At 32.0% G+C, this 22,105-nt stretch overlaps 1 protein-coding gene across 2 annotated transcripts in view; it reads left to right on the top strand.

Moving 5' to 3' along the window:
* The first annotated feature begins 3,151 nt into the window (after window positions 1-3,151).
* Window positions 3,152-22,105, top strand: part of LOC128191856 (nephrin-like) — a 29,439-nt gene continuing 10,485 nt past the window's right edge. The window contains exons 1-4 of one of the 2 annotated variants that reach the window (XM_052864186.1): window positions 3,152-3,321; window positions 15,762-16,079; window positions 20,485-20,787; window positions 21,125-21,400. In XM_052864186.1, coding sequence (XP_052720146.1) covers window positions 3,240-3,321; window positions 15,762-16,079; window positions 20,485-20,787; window positions 21,125-21,400 — 979 coding nt within the window. In that variant the 5' untranslated portion in view covers window positions 3,152-3,239. Of the gene's footprint in view, window positions 3,322-15,761; window positions 16,080-20,484; window positions 20,788-21,124; window positions 21,401-22,105 lie in introns of those variants that run through there. The other variant, XM_052864187.1, reaches the window with a different exon arrangement.

Below are 22,105 nucleotides of genomic sequence, written 5' to 3'. Positions count from 1 at the left end.
AATATCTAATTCAAACATTGCATATTTGTCTAAAAAGATGGATTTCCAAGTTCTCTCTGAAAACGTTATGACACCCGTGCGGCAATCGGGAGTACTAATTTGATACAACGACAGATACAATTTTAATTGGAAGAACTGTGGTATTGTGCACTATATATCAGTATAATACTTCATAAACATATTATATTCTGTTAGAGCTTGAAAAACGATACTGACCGTGACAGTTACAGGATGCAATCTAGAAAAGGGTATTTATTATGCTTAGGTTTACTATTGAACTCATTTATACTTTAAAAAACTACCAAAATAAAGTTGCTATTAAACCCTCTTAAAACTGAAAACGAGTTTACATATTTAATTGACTGTTAATTACGTCACAGTATAGAGATTTAAGGAGGCTCGATGGCAATAAGTTAACCACCAGATCTACCAAATATCTTCGGATATGATTTGTTTTCTTATAAACCTATTATTTTGTAAAGAAAAAATTCATAATTTCTATATTTTAATATTGGGTATTTTCCTATATTTTTATATAGATCTTCTAAAGGAGATCAGTGCAGACTAAAAAAGGCCACGGCCATCGAGCCCTTATAAATGCTTTGTTAAATTGTTTGTATGTTTATCATGTAATAGCTCAGTGGTTAAAGGATCGGGCTTGTAAACTTCAGATTGTGAGTTCGAATGTGCTTTGTTTACAAATACTGAAATTTTTCTTTTATCCAAAATTGCATATCTTATCTTCTATTTGTTCAACTTCTTATGCACTATGCTGGCATAATCAAGTTTTTTCAAGGTACTATTTCAAGGTATAGTTAGCCACCTTAATAATTGAACTGAAAAGTCAATCTTCAAATAAAATGAAGAAATCAATAACTGAATAGGGAGAAAATCAATTAATGCAAGCAAAATAAAATCAAATGACTAAACAAAAAAATATTTGGTGAATCAATTTAAACATCCGGTTACAAAAACATTCAGTTTGTTCCCGGCTGTTTTTACACAGATAGAGGTAACTTTTGCATTCACTCACACAGAACAATTCTGGTGTCGTAGAGTACCTAATTTTGATAGATATGTTTTAATTCAAACAAATCAAATTAAAAAAGCAAGGTTATACATGTACAATTTAAAAAGGCAAATGTAATGGCATTTTACACGCAGAATTAAGTTGGGTTTTTTTGTTTGTTTTTTTTTTTTTGGTTTGGCTCGAAATACGTGTGGTTAATTTTATCCATAAGTAGAAAGTCTTTGATATGTAAAATGGTCCTTTATCCACCCTTACGTTTGTCATCATTCACCGCATGCTAGTTAGAGCTTTATTCTACTAACTTTCAATCTCCTATTTGATTTAGAAAAACTGTTTTTTAAGAATTATGCCTAAGCAAACAGAAATGTTTTTAGTAAAAATGTTTCAGCATTTTAGAGCAGTTTTTTGTTAAAGATTATACATAAACTTTCCAGTTTATATTTTTGCGTTGTACAGTCATACTGATTGTATGTCTTTAAAACAGCGAAAAAATGAATTCAAAACACCATTATTTGATGTAGGGGTTTTTGTTATTATTTAAATCAAATGCCCTAACTTACTAACTGATGAATTTTATATGTTTTTGAGAAAATGCGGGAACTGCCCCATTTACGTGCGTGACGTCATATACATGTATGCACAGGAAATGATCAATGCTACGTTGTAAAACATATCTATGTGATATGATGGGTTTTTTTTTTCAAATTAAAAAAAAATAAAAAAAACAGGGGGGCACAGAAACTTAACCTTTTTGAAAATGGTTCTTTCATATTTTCAAGTATAAAATAAAACTAAAGCATTAGGTAATTAATTACAATTATACATTTAGATTTTTCGACATGAGAATTGCAGCTCACATTGCTTTTAATACAAAAATGCTACTATTTTTAATTAAAAAATAATCAGTAAATGCATTGTTAATTTTTTGCATTTTAAAAATCAATCATTTTTAAATTAAAATCTTTCCTTGAATCTTTAGCACATTTTACTTTGTCTTTCTTTCTTTTTTTATATTTTTCAAATATATATGTACAATGCATTAATATTCTTCATTTTCATCAAAACTATCTTTAACATACAGGATGTCATCTTTATCTATTTTCAAAAAAAAATAATATTTACTTTGAAATTAACAATAAACTACATCATATGAATTTAAAAGCTCAAAAAATTTCACAATAATATAAAGTAGCTAATGTATTTTACTTATTTCAGTAGTTGTAGTTATTATCTAAGAAATAAGGCAAGAACAATTTGATTATTCCATGTTTATTTGTGGAAAAAAAGATGACTCTACTAAATTGTCTAAGTAATTGATATAAGAAAACAAATTTGTTCTAAGTTATGGCTATTGTTGCGATTAATTCAATTAATTTACCAGTAATTAAATAATTGAATTTCAGTTTGTCATATGTTCCACTTTTGAAACTTTTTAAATTTTTTTCACTTTTGTCATTTCCTCAACACAAAATAAAGGAAAAACACAAAGGTGTCCAAGTAGCGTGGTGGACGTTGCACTCGCTTTTCACCGCTGCGACCCGAATTCGATCCCCGTGATCGACAGTGGTTGTTTGTGATAGGGTATGGCGGTCGCCCGCTTGGACACGTGGGTTCTCTCCGGGTACTCCGGCTTCTTCCCACACCAATGACCCCCTCGCGCTAACATCCGTGCCAACGAGAGATATTAATATAAGTTTTAGAACTTGCTTATCAATCGTTGTAAAATAAATAAAGGTCAGTAAAGGTCAGTCAGTCAGTCAAAGGAAATATTTTTGATCTCTTTTCTTATACATTAATGTCAATTGTTTTTCATTGATAGGCGTGACCATGTATTAAGATTTATCAAGATGTTCACTCCTCCATGGCACCTGATCCTACCTCTAATCATCGTAGAGGTCAGTGTTGGCGCTGTTCCTGTTTGTATTTTTCCTTTGGACTTTGATTTTGGAACGTTATTACCACATTTCATTCCTATGCAATTTTTAAATTGTTAAGTAAACAAATTCGTGGACAGTGTTAAGATAGTATCAAAAGATTGTACAAATTTAAATCTTTGTAGGCTACCTTAAATATTTAAAGTGTTCTATAAATAAATCGATTTCTCGTTGGTGCACACGTAGACATACATTTGGGTTACTTCCTTGTTACTTGTGTTAAATGTCTCTTTATATTCAAGTTTTTTTTATAATAACTTGCTGATAATACAGCGATGGGCATGGGTTTTGTGATGATTAAATGGAAAATCGAACTTTTAACTGTGCTGTTTATCTGTTTTTCTAGTATAACAGTTGGTAAGTAAACACTATATGTTTCTTAAGCAGTTCACACTTTCAAAGTTATTTTTGCATGGCTGTTTCACAGTGATTAAAACAAAATTATTAATGGCAAAAATATTTCATCGACACTGATTAAGGTTATTAATACGTCATTTAATATTTTTAGTTTGAAATCTAGAATATCAGCTGACACAGTTTCAAAAATTTGTAATAATATGATTCATTTGTAAGCCTGTTTTACATTATTATCCATTTTGAAAAAGAAACATATCATGCATGAATCGAATGGCCTAATGTTAATACCAACAGGGAAACATTAATATTGCCATCACTTTTCACTTTAGAAAGGTTGAATATAAAGTATTTATCTTGTATTAAATGGAACGTTTAAGCAAATATAAAACAAATATTTGATTTTACTGTCATCACTGAAAGCATCAGTTGTTTGTAACATCAGAGAAAAAATGATTGTTTTAAGTGGTATAAGTCTAAATGTCATATCTTAATTTACATAGCGCACATTTTGGGGTTCAGAGTAGTAAACTTCATGGAATCTGATTTCAAAGCAAGTTTTTGTAAATGAACTTTAAAATAAAAAAAAATTGACTGAATCGATGATGACTAAACCACATTGTAGTAATACATTGATATTCAAAGAAACAGTTTCTTATTCCCTACCTCAAAATCTGTGCTAGAAACACAAAAAGCACATCAACAGTATCTACTTATCACGTCTGAGATTGTAGATTATAAGTCTATCATTCGTTTTGTCTATATTGCTGATATCTTATAGGGTGTGGTAATCATAATTTTTAACAAGGTCGTGCGTACGAGATTCTTAGTCGTACTTACGAGATATTAAGTCGTTTTAAAGAGATAATACTAGTATGTCGTACGAATGAGATAATATACCGTAGATACAAGTCGTACTTAAGAGAAAATAAGATGTACAATTGACATAAACTAAGTTGCACAAGCGACATAAACTAAGTTGTACGTTCAATATAATAATTAAGGCGTTATAACGGTATACCAAGTCGTTACAACGACTAAATGTCTTGTATATACGAGATAGTAAGTCGAACGTAAGATACGAAATGCTAGTTACAATGAAGCGCATTGAAGTGGTAAAATTGTACGTTTGAATGAAATGTTCTAAACTTTGTATCGAATGTCAATTGTTACATAAGTCACGCCCATTTCCTTTGAAACGAGGAAAATAGTATTCGTCACATTGTAAACACAAATAACTTTGTTACTAAAAATATTCTTGACTCTTTGTTTTGAACAATATCACTGTTTCTGAACATATATTTGGAAATTTAAAAAAGTGTGTTTATGTGTGTTTATGTGTATAATGCACGTGTGTGAAATTCCTGCTTGTGCTGTTTAGAAGAGTGGCGGTTCCGAAAGCATTGTGACGAATACTGTTTTCCTCGTTTCAAAAGAAATGGGCGTGTCTTATGTAACAATTGACGTTCGATACAAAGTTTAGAACATTCCATTCTAACGAAAAATTTACCACTTCAATGCGCTTCGTTGTAATAGTTACTATAACATTGAATGATTTATTTTTGACGTCGTTGTGTCAATAACTGCCGTCAGGTGAGCAGACAAATTGAATAACGCGCGTTAGCGCATTATGATAATTTGTCTGCTCAACCGACGGCAGTTATTGACACGACGACCTCAAAAATAAATCATTCAATGCTTATATTTACATTCCCTTACTGATGAAATCAATTGTTTACTTAAATAAATCTATATAAAGTGCAGATCACTGAGGGAGTGAATTGGTAACAGCAAGAACAGATGTTTTATAAAACCTGTTTAAAACAGGTTATCACATTGACTGTTGAGTTGTGTTTGCAAGTTGAAAGGACTGCGAACGATAGCATTGTCTACCCACCTAACTAAAAGTAATTTTTTTTTAAATTTGGATTTTTGATTTTTTATAATAATGTAAACATTTATGTATATTTTCATTAAATATAAACGATTTGGTCAAACGATGAGAGATAACTATGTATTTTGGGTTAAAATAGCTCATTTTATGATAGAAAATAACGGAATACGGAAATGTTTTTTAAAACATCTTTCCCCTCCCCCGTGAAACAAAAATTCCTTTTGAGGGGTTTTAATTATTGTTATTTAGGATATTTTTACCAAAGGATTTGTTGTTTCACGGGGGGGGGGGGGGACATATGTCTACAGACCGAAATACATTCCAAAAAAAGAATTTTGCTTTGTAAATTTTCGAAAACTAAATAACATATATGAATTAAAATGAAATTTTACTTAAATATATATCGTAAATATGTTATTATTAAGTTTTCATGCAAATATTGGCAGCTAAATAATATTTTCCTCACTCATAAAAACAGATTTCAATGAAATTTGTTAGACCCCGCGTTAGCAAAACTTTTGTTTAAAAATAAATAATTTGATTACAAATTTTATTTTGATATAAATTGATTAGGATTTGATTACCCTTTTTAGTAGAAAACCTAGTTTTTGAATATCTGACAGAAATTCCGAAATATTTGGATGTAAAATGCAGGCGGGACACGGGCGTTAGCGTTCGCAGTTCTTCCGAAATAAAAAAAACATAAAAACAAAAGTGAGCGTGTTATTTAAAACGACAAGAAATTTATTAAATACAGTAAAAAGGTCGTTTTGTTTTGAGTCCACTTGGGGTTTACTTGAGGTTTACTCGAGAATTGAGTATGGGATCAACTGTACGCACTGGAGCGTTAAGCAGACCTGGCCCCGAGGTTATAAAACTTTTTCCATACTCATACTCCAACTCGTACTCCGTACTCCGAGTATGTGCTCCACTGAGGACGACTCTAAAAACCGAGGTTATAAAAATTTTGGAGTACGTTCTCCGCTGAGTACTATTTGGAGTATGCTCTGTTGCAACCACTATTGAAATAAAACCACTATTGTTGCAACCACTATTGAAATAAAACCACTATTGAAATAAATTATTTCAATAGTGGTTGGTAATGCATTTCATTAGAAAAATCACTTTGTTACCACTATTGAAATAAGACCACTATTGAAATAAGTTTCTTGGGAAATATCTTATCTGACGTCAAGGTGCATGTGACGTTGTGAGACATTGCTATTATGACGTCATCATAGTATGACGTCATGGTAACGTTTAAATAATATGTTTATGTTCAAATCAGTCTAGATAAACCAGTCAAAGTGTTCAGACGTGTTTTCATTTCTATCTGACTCAAACCACTATACAATGGCAACATTTTGGTGCCGTGACCAGGATGAGAGATGACTTCTTAACTTAGAGCAGTTCGTTCAGGACAAAGAAGTGCTGTAACAAGACTTTTGAGAAAATTGGAAGAATCTATTTTAGAGGAAAACAATTCAGAAGATACAGAAACCATAATGGCGATAATGGAGGAGAAATAAGACACATTAGAGAAAATCAACAGCCAGATCCTACAAGAATTATCGAGTGAGGAAGAGATCCAAACGGAGAACAGAGATTCAATTGAGTTCATGTCACATTTAAGACTAAGATTAACAGAACTGACAAAGAGCGTGTCATCTACCAAGACTTTAGAAAATGTTCACCAATCTACATCCATCAATTTAAATGTAAATGCGCAAGAGTTTGCTCAATGCAATGACACGTCACAAGGTAACTCAGGGAACCCTAAGACTCATTATACTGTGGACAAAAAAGATGATGATATCTGGGATTTACAAACACTAAGGAGAGCCGTAAAGGTAGAGCAATGCATTCAAGATGCTGGACAAGCTAGCAATCTAAGATCAATCAAGGAAAACCAGGAATTCATTCCAGCAGCTAACTTTGCTGTTGGGTCAAGTCATAAAAAGATTAACAAGCCACAAAAGTTTGTTAAGCTATGTTTTTTTCTGCAATGGGAACCATTCGCCAACAACTTGCCATATCATTCAAGATTGTGAAGCGAGAATATCCATCATAAAAGAAAAAAGAGTATGCTTCAACTGTTTAAGGAAACACAAAGTTGCTAACTGTCAGTCACGTTTCAAATGCAGGATTTGTAAGAAGACTCACCACACCAGCATATGTTACAAGTCGCAATTCCTGAAGCCACCAGCTAAGAGCTCAGTAAAAAATTTAGAGAGGACAAAAAAGAAAGAATCACTTCAACTAGAGCAGTCAATCCAACTACATTACTCAAAACAGCTGAATGGAGATCGATGTAAAGAGGAAGAGAAAGTATCAATACCTAAGATGACAAACAAACTAAATATCAAAATACAGAAGAGAGAGACTGTTCAGACAAGAACAAACCAGCAGAAAAAATCAGCTTTCAACACAGTCGATAATAAAGAAAAGGAAGACCAAGGACAAGAAGATATGGTGGAAAAGCTTAAATCAGAGATTTTGCATTTAAGCAGAGAGAACTTCAGACTTTGAAGAAAGACATCTTTTAAGAGTCACAAAATCCAGAAAATACAGAGAGAAAATTCAGATTTAGTAGAGAAGATGAAGAGTCTAGAAGATCTGAACAACCAGCTTCAAGAACAAATGCTGAACATTCAATCCAACGTGGAACCATGCAGTAAGACCTTCACCACATCACAGGAAATGGCAAACAAAGATACAGCATACTTGAGACACTAACTGGATGAGCTAGAACTTCGAGTGATCAATCTGGAGATGGGAAAGAATGTTACAAGTATAACTTTAGAGGAGATCATGAAACAAAAATCATGCTTGATGACACAGCTATGGAAATTGGATCCATATAGCCATAACAACTCGGAGAAATTCAACTTCTATAGAGCATTAGGAGAAAACAATATTCATCAGAGGCATTACCACAAGAGAACAGGAACCAAATTCAAAGAATTCAAGATTGGAAAATTGGTTCAAGAGCACAATGACTTTCCCAAGCTATGAAAATCAGAGCCAGAGTTGAGGAGAAGTTAAAGACTTTCTAATTAATTTTTCAAACACAACGCGACCTATTATGAACTTTATTTTTTGTAAATTGTGATTTGTACATTTTGCGGCCCGGGGTATGTTGGGAAATATCTTATATGACGTCAAGGTGCATGTGACGTTGTGAGACATTGCTATTATGACGTCATCATAGTATGACGTCATGGTAACGTTAAAATAATATGTTTATGTTCAAATCAGTCTAGATAAACCAGTCAAAGTGTTCAGACGTGTTTTCATTTCTATCTGACTCAAACCACTATACAATCGCGACAAAGTTATTTCAATAGTGGTTGGGATTGTATTTCATTTGAAGAATCACCTTACAACCACTATTGAAATGCAACCACTATTGAAATAGAATATTTAAATAGCGTTCCGGGATGTATTCCATTTTGAAAATCAATTTACAGACACTGTTGAAGTACAATAATATTATTAGAATTATTTTTTCAATCGTAGCTTAGAATGGATTTCTTTTTTAATATTACTTTGTAAATTTTTCATTTTTTCCTTTACATTTCTCTTTCTACATACATATCATGTCCAATAATAATGTATATTATTTTCACAATAATGAACATTTTGTAAATTGCCAGAACTTCTATTCAAACCCCCTGTATATTGAATAATTATTTGTTGATAAATATTATCATAAATATCACTATTAATATAAATTATTTCAATAGTATTTGGGGGTGTACTTTACTACGACTACTATTGAAATATATTATTTCAATAGTGGTAAAGGATGCGATTCATTTCAACCACTATTGAAATAATTTATTTCAATAGTGGTTGGGGATACCTTTCATTTCAACCACTATTGAAATAAAGTATTTCAATAGTCGTTGGTGATGCATTTCAGTTTTATGTCTATTAATATGTCTGTTTGTAACACTTTCCTTTCTGCTAGGGTAGTTTCTTAAGTATGTCATATGAGATGATGAATTCCTTTTTTATTATGATGTACTTTGATTTACCTCTATATGGTCATGTTTCCCATACCACCTGTCATCTGGAACAGAAAGTGTTATGCACAGTCGGAATAATAGGCATTAAAATAACATCCTACCACTATTGAAATATGTTATTTCAATAATGGTTGTAATGAACTGCATCCTTAATCATAGTTGAAATAAATTATTTCAATAGTGGTTGTAATGAAATGCATACCTAACCACTATTGAAATAATTTATTTCAATAGTAGTTATGATGAAACGCATACCCAACCACTATTGAAATAATTTATTTCATTCAATATTGGTCTTAATGAAGTACATCCCCAACCATTATTACAATTATTTATCTTAATAGTGATATTCATTATTACATAAATCTATAATGATATATAAGCTATATATTACTTTTTAATATCCAGGGGTTTTGAATAGAAGTTCTTGCAATTTACAACGTTGTCTTCTAGTACAAATAATTTACAATTTCCATAAAATTCCATATCCCTTGATATATCTATAGAAAGAGAAAGGTAAAAAAATATAAAAATATGAAAACAATTCTATATGTTAATCTGCGAGGATTGGTTATTTCTGCACAAAAGTGAAAATCCTGAAATAAGTACATTTATTTCATAGTCTTGATTACTATTACCGTAAACTATGCAAGTTTTTAGTACCTTAATTGTGTATTTGAATTGTTTGTTAGATATAAAAAATGTATATGCATGTTTATCTGCGAGAATTGGTTATTTACTTCTACGCAGCGGTGAAAATTGTAACATAACTGTGTATTTGATATTATTTGTAAGATTTCTTGCATTTCAAAATAGTTTGTAAATATGATATACAACTTCTTTCTTTCCAAATGTGTTACAATAGTGATTACATAGTTATATTCATAAAGTAATTCATCCCCATCTACGATTAAAAAAAATAAATTTAATAGTAGTTTAACTTTAATGGTGTCTGTAAAGTAGTTCTTATCATGAAATACATCCCCAACCTCTATTAAAATCATTACTTCAATAGTGGTTGTATTTCAATAGTGGTTGCAAAGTAATTTTTCTAATGAAATACCGGGTACGTCCACAACCACTATTGAAATAATTTATTTCAATTGTGGTTTTATTTCAATAGTGGTTGCAAGGTGATTTTTCTGATGAAATACATTTCCAACCACTATTGAAATAATTTATTTCAATAATGGTTTTATTTCAATAGTGGTTGCAACAATGCTCCAAAACCGATCGATGAAATTTTACGTCTACGGAGAAAGACAGAGAACGGTAATTCATGTAAATAGTCCTGGCATGTAGGCAAACTGTACATGTATTCAGATTAATTATTTATCAACAAAATGTAACACATTATTTACATGTTCATATTACCTTCTTCATCTGTAAGCATGGAGGAGTGTCTGTATCTATAACTTATGAATTTTTGAGCAACAAAGACGATAAATCCAGTGTAATGGGTAAAATTATCAACAAATTGTGTTTATGTCTCTCTCTCTCTCTCTCTCTCTCTCTCTCTCTCTCTCTCTCTCTTATGAGACTCAGATAGTGATTCATGCATGTGATGATTAAGTATAATTATGTTGTAAGGACTGATATGAATATAAAAGAAAGAAGTAAGAATTTACACGGATATGAAGAGAGTATATCTCGTAAGATATTTAGTGAGCAGTTCCTGTATTAGGAAAAACAGGGAAGAGTTTAATTAAAAAATACAAACATATACTTGGGAAAATCACAAAAATACTGAGAAGATCCGGTTGTTTTCACACTCAGAAAGTATACACTAATGATATTATATGGGTATTCCAATTTAATTGCAACGTACTATATTTGCCTTAATTCTTGTGAGAAAAAACCCATCTAATATCTTGAAGGGGTGGGGTGGGGGTTGGGGTTGGAATTGCATCAATGAACATATACCAAAAGCCAAGGACACACGTAAAGTTTCTCATACCAATATTTTTGGGAATGTGCACGAGAGTTTAAGAAAATTGACTTATTAAAATATTTTTGAAATTTCCAATATGAGGACCACGTTTAACCGAAACAACGTGTTCAAGGAAACTGTGTACTAAAGTTGCTGTCACCCTTTTTGTGGGGTTTTATTGATGGTTCAAGTTTTTCTCACTTAGTCAAGGCTTGAAAATGTGTGTTTAGAATTTATACATACACCTACTGTATCATTTTTAATCTTAAGTAACGTCATTTGATATTTTTGAGCAAGCCTTTTCCTATTCATCTTTAAAATTCGAAATACATGACTGTGTTAATTTTGATGTATTTGACATAAATATTTGGTTACTTTATCTAAATAGTTACTTGCTAATGAAATAAAAGAATTTAAGAGATGAATATTCCCACAGCTAGTCTATATAGAGATTAATCTCTCACATGAAAATGCGAAGAAGCTATTTTATCACAAGAAGTACATGTATTTTCAATCGATTGCATAGAATAACAATAGACCCCCCTCTCTCTCTCTCTCTCTCTCTCTCTCTCTCTCTCTCACATAAACAAGCTTTTAATTATCTGAAAATTACCCGAATTCTCAAGCAGAATATATACGTCGATCATACTTAATGTTTTTGTAAAAAGATACTAATATAATACTTAAGACTATGGGGTCACCGGGACCCACTATCCTTATATTCGAGCGTTTATAATCAAATGTTAAGCCAAACAATGCATTTCACCTTACGTATACTTAGACATGTCTATGCTCTCGATGTTTTAATTTGAAATAAATAATAAAGATCGTAAGGTAGGTGATGTTCCATGGTATAAATATCTTTGATATTTAAATAGACGCTTGAGATATTTCTTCTCGTGATTACCGGTATACTTAAAGTAATAAAAATAATTTAATTTGGGGAATTGGAGAGAGAGAGAGAGAGAGAGAGACAGACAGACAGACAGACAGACAGACAGAGAGATGAAGGGAATTATTGTTATTCTATTCAATTGAAAATACATGTACTACTTGTGATAAAATAGCTTCTTCGCATTTCCATGTGAGAGATTTTTCTCTATACAGCTTAGCTGTGGGAATATTCATCTCTTAAATTGGTTTATTTCATTAGCAAGTAACTATTTAGATAAAGTAACCAAATATTTATGTCAAATGCATCAAAATTAACACATGCATTTCGAATTTTAAAGATGAATAGGAAAAGGCTTGCTCAAAAATATCAAATGACGTTACTTAAGATTAAAAATGACACAGTAGGTGTATGTATAAATTCTTAACACACATTTTCAAGCCTTGTCTAAGTGAGAAAAACTTGAACCATCAATAAAACCCCATAAAAAAGGGTTACAACAACTTTAGTACACAGTTTCCTTGAACACGTACGTTGTTTCGGTTTAACGTGGTCCTCATATTGGAAATTTCAAAAATATTTCAATTAGTGAATTTTCTTAAACTCTCGTGCACATTCCCAAATATATTGAAATGACAAAAATTACGTGTGTCCTTGGCTTTTGGCATTTGTTTATTGATGCAATTCCAACCCCAACCCCACCCACCCCTTCAAGATATTAGATGGGTTTTTTTCTCACAAGAATTAAGGCAAATATAGTATGTTGCAATTAAATTGGAATACCCTTATAATTTCCTTAGTGTATACTTTCTGAGTGTGAAAAAAACGAATCTTCTCAGTATTTTTGTGATTTTCCCAAGTATATGTTTGTATTTTTTAATTAAACTCTTACCTGTTTTTCCTAATACAGGAACTGCTCACTAAATATCTTAAGTGATATTCTCTCTTCATATCCGTGTAAATTCGTACTTCTTTCTTTTATATTCATATCGTTCCTAACAACATAATTATACTTAATCATCACATGCATGAATCACTATCTGAGTCTCATGAGAGAGAGAGAGAGAGAGAGAGAGAGAGAGAAAGAATGTTGACATAAACACAATTTGTTGATAAGTTTCCCAATTACACTGGATTTATCGTCTTTGTTGCTCAAAAATTCATAAGTTATAGATGCAAACACATCTCCATGCTTGCAGATGTAGAAGGTGATATGTACATGTAAATAATGTGTTACATTTTGTTGATAAATAATTAATCTGAAGACATGTACAGTTTGCCTACATGCCAGGACTATTTACATGAATTACCGTTCTCTGTCTTTCTCCGTAGACGTAAAATTTCATCGATCGGCTTTTGGAGCATACTCCAAATAGTACTCGGGGGAGAACGTACTCCAAAACTTTTATAACCTCGGTTTTTAGAGTCGTACTCTGCGGAGCACATACTCGGAGTACGGAGTGCGAGTTGGAGTATGAGTATGGAAAAAGTTTTATAACCTCGGGGCCAGAAAGTAAAGCCACTGTTTAGTTTGGATTTACTTTCTTAAGTTGGGTTTGATCGGTACTGCATATGCGATGGTTGATATGTAATATATCATGATTCCTTTTACTATGATGATCATATTGAATCTTAAGATAAATATCCAATCTATAAAATAATATTGTATTGTATAATGTGATACAGTATTGTATTATACAATATTGTATATCATAATATTGTAAAATTTTATATGATGAAATTGTGTTATTATATAATTGCATTATATCATATAATATGTTGTTATACTTTCATGTTAAATACTGAAATCTGATTGGTTAAGACGCAGTTAATAATATTTACTATTACCCTCAGCGTTAGCAACGCACTTGGCAACAGGTAACATAAAAAAATGTTACATGCGCGAAAATTATGCACGTACGGTTCGCTGTAGAATTCACGTTATTCCTATATAAAAGCAGTAAAATTTTCTTAAAAATTTTAAAAAAGACATTCAGTATAACAAAATAAAAAGTGCCTGTTTGGGAGGATAACAGTTGAAATTGACACCCCTCGAAAACCAATGTCAACCTCCGCTTCGGTTGACAAAGGTTTTCTCGGGGTGTCAATTTCAACTGTTACCCTCCCAAACAGGCACTATTTATATAATATTCCATCATATGATACATAATTGTTTTGATTGATATTATATTTTATTATATTCCCATTAATTTTCCTTTCTTGGAACTGTCGATTTTACAGGGTGTGATCCGATCGTCCGGATCACCACACGGTGGGTTTCCAATTCCGTAACACCACTCTCTGAAACTGATGACGTAGTACGCATTAGATAACGTCTGTATTTTAGCACGTCGTTTTAAAAGAGTTTGTTTCAAAATAAGGTTTGTTATATAAGTAAATGTCTTACAGTTGATTTTAAAAAGATAGTTTTGTAATAAAAACATTTAAATGGTCAATTGCAAGGGTATATAATAAATTTATCATTATAACAGAAACTTGATCCAAAGAGCCGAATTACGTGTCGGTGCCAGGCGCGAATCATCTGATTAAACTCGACGCATTGGGTCTCGTTTGATCTGATGATCCGCGCCCTGCAACTTGACGTGTTCCGACCTTTTTGATCAAGTTACTGTTATAATATAAATATATGTATCATATGAAATAGTATCGTAGAATATGATGCAATGTCTCATAATATTAGATGATATAAGATATTATATAGATATATTCATATTATTTCATATGATACGCCAAAGTGTTTTATATAGGTACCATACCAATGAAAAATGACACTAACAAACTGTCAACCATCTTAAAATTCCATAAAATGAAATACAAATTCAAAGCAGACCAACACGGACCTCTAAAAAGATAGGAGTGAGCATCCTCTTCTGACCGGTCACACCCGCCGTGTGCTCTTTGTCGTAATCGGTAAAAACCGGAAAAGTCCCTAGACAATTAGGTAATTAATTAAGGTCCACCAATTAGTATGAAAAATGTCAGTCAGCATGCGACCCAGTGGAGGATTGTATTTGCTGACAAGGGCATTGTCTCGACCATAGAACTTACAAAATAATTACTTCAAACGAGACTGTTTATAGTCCTGTTTAATCAACTTGTTTGTCATTAACTTGCCTCGCCTAAGAAAATGTTCATACAAAGAGCATTCCCTTGTGTATTGAATTAACTGAGAGACAAAAACACCAGGTATATTGCTACATAAGTAAGGAAAGTTGACTAAAGAAAAACTGAAGTCATCGCGTTTATCATTAAGTTTTGTTGTTAGGTTACCATTAATGTCCATTCCCAGTAAAATATCTAAATATGAAACAGATGACGTATACCTCGAAGTATAATATTCACCTCGCCTCCGGCTCGGTGAATATTGCACTTCTCGGGTAGCTATATCATCGCATTGACCTCAAAAACAGCAATAATTGTATATCATTGTATAGCATCATATAATGCAAATACTTCTTTTAATTGAATATTGTTGTGTTTTATTTGTATGGTATGTTATGATACGAAGATGTTCAAATATATTATATAATGTCTTAATCATAAATTGATACAATCTCATAATTTATCATGTGAAACAATATTCTTTTGCCACAAATGATATATGTGTTTGAGCATTATGTGAGAAGGGATCAATTACATTGTTTAATCTATATATTTCAAACGTTTTCTTTTCAGGTGAATCGATTACACTGACACCAACTCCAGCCTATGTCTTACACGGACACGTCCTTGAGTTAACTTGTAAATCAAATAGAACCAAAGGGTTTTATGAGTTTTTCTACATGAAATCTGAACAAAAAATATCTTTGGGCAGAGGTGGAGGAAGCTTCCAATCTTGTCTAAATGAAACTGATACAGGAACAACTATAGATTGTGACTTTGGGAACAACTCTTGGAAATTTACATTATTGATTTCAAATCCAGAACATAACCAGACCATCTTCTGCAAAGATGATCGAAACACTTCTGTCAACAGTACTATTTTTGTGGCAGGTATTTCTAAATGTGTGCATTGTTAACTTACCAGAATTATTATATTAACATTGGAATACAAATGACCCATTCATATTTTAGCTCATCTGAGTAAGCTTTTTTGATAAAAATTTGTTACTTGTCTGCTGCTTTCGTCGTCATCGGCGTCGTCGTTGTTGTTGTTGTCGTTAACATTTCAGTTCTTCTCTTCCTCAACACAACGTCAATTAAAACTATGGAATATTTTAACTTTTGACTATAAACTTTTCTCATGTATTACGTAATTAGGGGTTTTATGGGACCACAAGTCCACAACTTTTATCACTTATATCTCAAATAGAATGAAAGATGCTTAGAATAATGTTCTAAACAATTTTCAATCATCAAAATGTCGTTAGATAGACCCGATAAGGAGATAATGGATCGGCATCTATAACGTTCTTTCCCAGATAGCTTAAGAATGGAAACGAATTTCTAAACACTTGTTGAACAAATTATGTTTAGTGTCAAAAGACCTTTCATATGATATCAAGGAAAGGGGGCTGGTTCCTCAATTTAAGGGCCAAAATGGTCGTACATCTTTTTTCCATAGCACTATACAGAGAAACATTTTATGATATATTTAAGAAGCAAAATTGTTCACTGTACAGTTATTTAACTATACATTGTGACAGTTTTCTCATGCATTACGTAATTACGGTTTTAAGAGGCCAGAAGTCAAAAACATCGAACACTTAATTATATCTCAAATAGAACAACTATTTTGAAAAGCAATATTGAATAGAATATGTTTAGAATGATGTTCAAAGGCATTACAACGATCACAATTTCACTATCAGATTCATTAAAAACGTGTGCAGTTGGATCCGCTTATCTATTTTTTCATTACGCTATTTGTGCGTGCTCACTCTAGACTTTGTGACGTCTCTTTAGTAGAGCAGACATAACTCGACAGTTTTCGTCAACTTAACAATGCTCCAAACAATTTGCCCAGAAAATAATGTAAAACAATTTTTTTAGGAACCAGCAGAATGTTTTATTCGTCTTTTAAATGCATGGCATTATGGCATTCTTAAAAAACATTATACCTGTTTTCCCGAGATCATGACATTGGTAGCCATTTGCAATTTACACAGAATTGTGGGCACGAATCTAACGACAGAATGTTCAGAATGTCAAAGGTAGCAGTAGTCCAAATTTTCTCTTCGCCCAGGCATTTTCGTTAGAGCTCGCTGCGCTTGATATTACCACCGAAAATCGGACGGAAGACCACTTCGTTGCTCGCAACAAGATTGTGTCTACTTATTGTTATATATTATTATTATAGTCTTTTTTCTTATTATTCCCCCCTTTTTTTGTCCACAAGATTTCTCAGATATGGCTCGATAGATTTTCTTTTAATTTTAGAGTTAATAGAGAATGATATTATCTCCAAGCATATGTTTTCATTTTTTTCAAAATTTACTTCCTGTCGTCCGTTTCCTGTCTCGTGAACAATAAGATCTGAAAAACGATATAGACTTGAATATCCAAAATTTGTGTGATGATAGACCTATAGTTGTAGATGTATTAAAACTATTTTGTTTTGTTCGTTATAACTTCCGGTTGTCACTGGAAGCACTTCAAAAGTTATTTTTTTATGCATTTAATTTATTTCACAAGGATTTGAAATATAAATATTAATCCTTACATATGTCGTCTATCCGATGTTAAATAAACAGAAAACTTTTACTTCCAGTGAGATTTCTCAAATATCTCGGGTAGCCTTTTTTTCTTAAACATATGTTTGAACCGCGAGATCTTAGAAACTGTAAGTGATCAAGACACGAAACTTGCATTGATGATAGACATTTGATAGAAGATGTGTTTAATCAATTTTAATATGTCAACCGTCATTTCCGGTCCTCACCAAAAGGGTTCGAAAAAATCAAGTTGTTTAAAAGTTATTTTGTTCTACTTTTACAATTTTAGTGAAATTGGTCAGTAATAAGGAAGTGTTCTAAAATGTTAAAGGAATACTAATTTTGAGCACATCAGAAGTCGTTTTCTCTTTTAATCCATCTTAAAATTGACGGATTGCAATTTTTAACGTTTTAAAGATTGAATAGAATTTAAAGAATTTTTCTTTAAAACATTAATAAATGTAAACTTTATTTCTAAACAAAAATAAACTATGTTTTGGGTATATTTTTTTATTTATTTCTTTTTTCTAGATATAAAATCATATCATATCACACATTTGATAGATAACTCGTTTATATTTTCTTTATCCAACTTTAATCTATTTTTCCAATCTACACACTGCAGTATTTTCGACGCTAAAATGTACTATGACGTCTTCTTTACAAAAAAAATGTCCATGTCATGAAATCATAGACTAGTCCCAACAGCAGATATGCATCTATTATAAGCTTTAAAAAACGGAGAAGAAAAAGACCCGAAGCATTCCGAAATCCGAATAAAAGATGCAAGGTCGTCCAAATAGGTGCAACAGAGACTCAAAAAAGGTGATGATAAAAGAATGTGATGAAGTCGTGTACCTTTGCTTAAATCAGGGGTGAAAAAACATGTATTTTATACTATCTATACATATAAATTTAGACATTTCGTCAATAAACTACGAAACGTTTACACCAGAGTAACTGCTGACACCTTTAGTATTTCAACACGTGTGATATGAGCTTTAAATAAATTTTACCTGATAAATAATTATTGAGAAATTAATCAAAAACCTACTTTTATTTTCGATAAACAAGCCCAAAATAGCAAAAATGAGAATACGGTTTTGGACACGCTTTTGCGGATCATAGTCAGTGGGAATTTGCATCAAACATAAGCTTGCCATGAAATAATATTGAATGATGACGTAAAAAGTGAATATATTTACTGGGAACTTATTTAGGGTATACCTATAACTTCAGATATGACAAATGTTGAATAAATAAAATGAGGCAATTCGTTTCTTAAAAGCACGATTTTAGTTTTGATGGATAGAACTTTCCAGAATTGGGTAACCAAGAACGAAGGTTGACTAATTAACGTCATGATGGAAAGAGTAGGGCAAGCCTATCACCGGGCACTTATATGTACCTTGATCTGACGTCTTTGGTTTAAGATATGCAAAAATAATGTATATACTTTGTCCATCGTATAAAATGGACATATAAAAATATACATATCATAAAAAACACATAAAAACAGTTTTATACCACTACAGATTGGTAGTAAACCTTATTTACATTAATTTGTGAACCAGAAACAGATTGTGACATCTCTACGTCTATATGAATATATGATGTATGCATAAAACGGGGAAGTTGAATTAGTGGTGGTGGGGGGAGGGGGGGGGGGGTTGACAGACTTTTTATTGAAATTATTATTTGCAAAGGACAGTAATAAAAGTTATATTGAGATTTGACCTAAAGAACAACATTTTGAAAATATATACCACGCACTATATACCCACTCCCTCATTTGATATAAAATTTTTAAAAGTTTGTTTTTCAGTCAGCTGAATAAATTAGAATAAAGGTCATGTAGATGAAGCATTAACAACAATATTTACAACATGACAACGTTGTCATGTTGTAAATTTTGTATTACTGCCACCCGTTAAATTCAAAATTTACAACATGACACAATTCTTCATACTAATGTATAAACTTGCAATTCCCGGCCTTGCGCAGGATATCGTCTAGTGTATATTACCCTTTATCATGAGTATTGAATTCATCTCAGATGTTGCAAATAATTGCCACGAATGGTCCGCCAAAAACATGACCGTAAAGTAAAACCGGGGTAAAAGTTACTACGGTTTTTCGTAGGGGTAATCTGGCTATAAAAAGGGGGAAATCCCGCTATATAGTCAGCTCTCCGTGGGGTAAAAACTGCTATCGCCATTTTTCCGGGGGAAAATAACACCGGGTCCAATCAAGAGTGTACGGGAATCTACCCCGGATTGTTTTCCATACATACTGGGGCCATTATACCAATTTTAAAAATTATATTGTTTAACCAGTGAAATAAGTTTGATACAAAATATCAAATTTTAAATAATGTCAATCGAAGTTGTGTTGAAAACTATATTTATATTTTAATACCAATAGAGTATTAAGAAATAATGATTTTGACAAATTACTCATTGATTTAGCTTATTTAACGTTACATTTTTTGCGCAAAAATTTATATTTGCATTCGAAAACATTTTATTTAGACCTAGCTTCAACAGGTGGTACGGAAATTTACACCCGGCTTGATAACAAATTAGATCTTACAAGTGAAATAGGATATAATAGCTTATATACTTTGATATTAACTGTTTATGTGATATTAACTGTTTATGTGAAAATTACATTGAATGCCAGTTTTGACAACTAAAAAGTCTTTGCCATCTTTTGATGCTTGAATTATTTTATGTACATTTCAGTTCCTGTGACTTCAGTGACATTGGCTCCAACATCAATCAATGTGACTGCTGGGCAACAGATGTATATAAACTGTACAACGTCATACTGTTATCCTCAAGCTAACATCACGTGGTATATGTCATCAACAAACTTTACCAATCAATTTACACTTACAAAAAATACATCGAATGGTTTAGTGAGAACTTTGTCAGCATTATCAATCAATGCTTCCAAATCAGACAACGGGAAACGGGTGTATTGCACAGCCAGTAACATATCAGGGAGGAGAGTAAACTCCACAGTGAATATGCTGACAGTATTATGTAAATAATTCTGTATTTATTTCCTAACAACAAATTATAAATGTAGCATGCACAGGCATAAAGCTTGCCTATATTAAAAAAAACCGATTAAGGTGATAAAAGAAAATAGTTTACTCAAATGTCTTCCGTATGATTAATTCATTATATAGCCTCTAATATTAATATCCTTATATAACTTTATTTTAAAGTTAATCTAGCAAAAAACAAAAAAATATAATTCGTTTTAGTTTTGGTTTAACTAAAGAATGATTGTCTTTGAAAATAAAGTGAATGCAACACCTCGAAGTTATCAAATTTTGAATAAATTAATTTTCAATAAATTCATTTTTTTTTTTAGATAAACCGGAAGTGATACCACTGGCAGGTTTTTTAAGTCCATACAGAGTCATAGAAGGTCAAACAGCTGTATTGAAGTGTGCATTGATTGATGCCAACCCTTACACTAGTATCATATGGAGATGGTCCAGAACATATCGTCCTGAATACGTCCTTTATTCTGGACCAAACTATACAATACCTAACATACAGAGGAACATGTCTGGAACATACAACTGTACAGCCAGCAATTCTGTGGGGACATCTGAAGCGGGTATAACTACCGTTGATGTACTATGTGAGTAAAATTAATATATTAAAATAATACTTATATTTTGTATTTAGTTTAATATTCAGTGTTGAGAGATGACCTCCGAGTAAATGTTAAAGGTCATCCACATACCTGGTAAAAGTTCTGCATATAAGCCCATTTTTCTACAGTACCTAAAGATATGGATTGCAAACAGGTGTTCGAATTTGAAATAACAGAAAAATATTCAATTTTTGAAGAAACATCACTTTTGTTTAATTTAACCGCTATTCATGAAAATTAAAGTCCCTGTAGTTTTCGGACTCGAGACCTGCTAATCGGTATGTCAAAGCAACACCCATTGCACCACAGAGATAGACACCAACGTTCGGCGATTTAAACTGTTTTATAATTCATTAAAATTGCCATGTTGTAACGTAATGTCATAAAACGTAAAATTCATGGGGTGTCGAGGATCATTATACTCAACAAATTACATTGCTAAGTAAATGCTATAATGCATAATGCATTAAAGTTGCCATGTTGTAACGTAATGTCATAAAAGGTAAAATTCATGGGGTGTCGAGTAATTTCGTTTTATATTTACCAGAACATGACAATTTAGTACAAATATCATAATGAACTGGTACTGATGAAATGTTGATAAAACCTGGAATAAATGATGTGACATCATACTTTGAGGCTCAATAGCATCTCTCATAGCTGCATAAAAATTTAAATTCAGCAATTGAT

The sequence above is a fragment of the Crassostrea angulata genome, chromosome 7 (assembly GCF_025612915.1).
Source record: "Crassostrea angulata isolate pt1a10 chromosome 7, ASM2561291v2, whole genome shotgun sequence".
In the NCBI taxonomy this organism is placed as follows: domain Eukaryota; kingdom Metazoa; phylum Mollusca; class Bivalvia; order Ostreida; family Ostreidae; genus Magallana; species Magallana angulata.
Note: the sequence above shows the minus strand (reverse complement) of the source record. Positions and strands in the feature narration are given on the sequence as shown.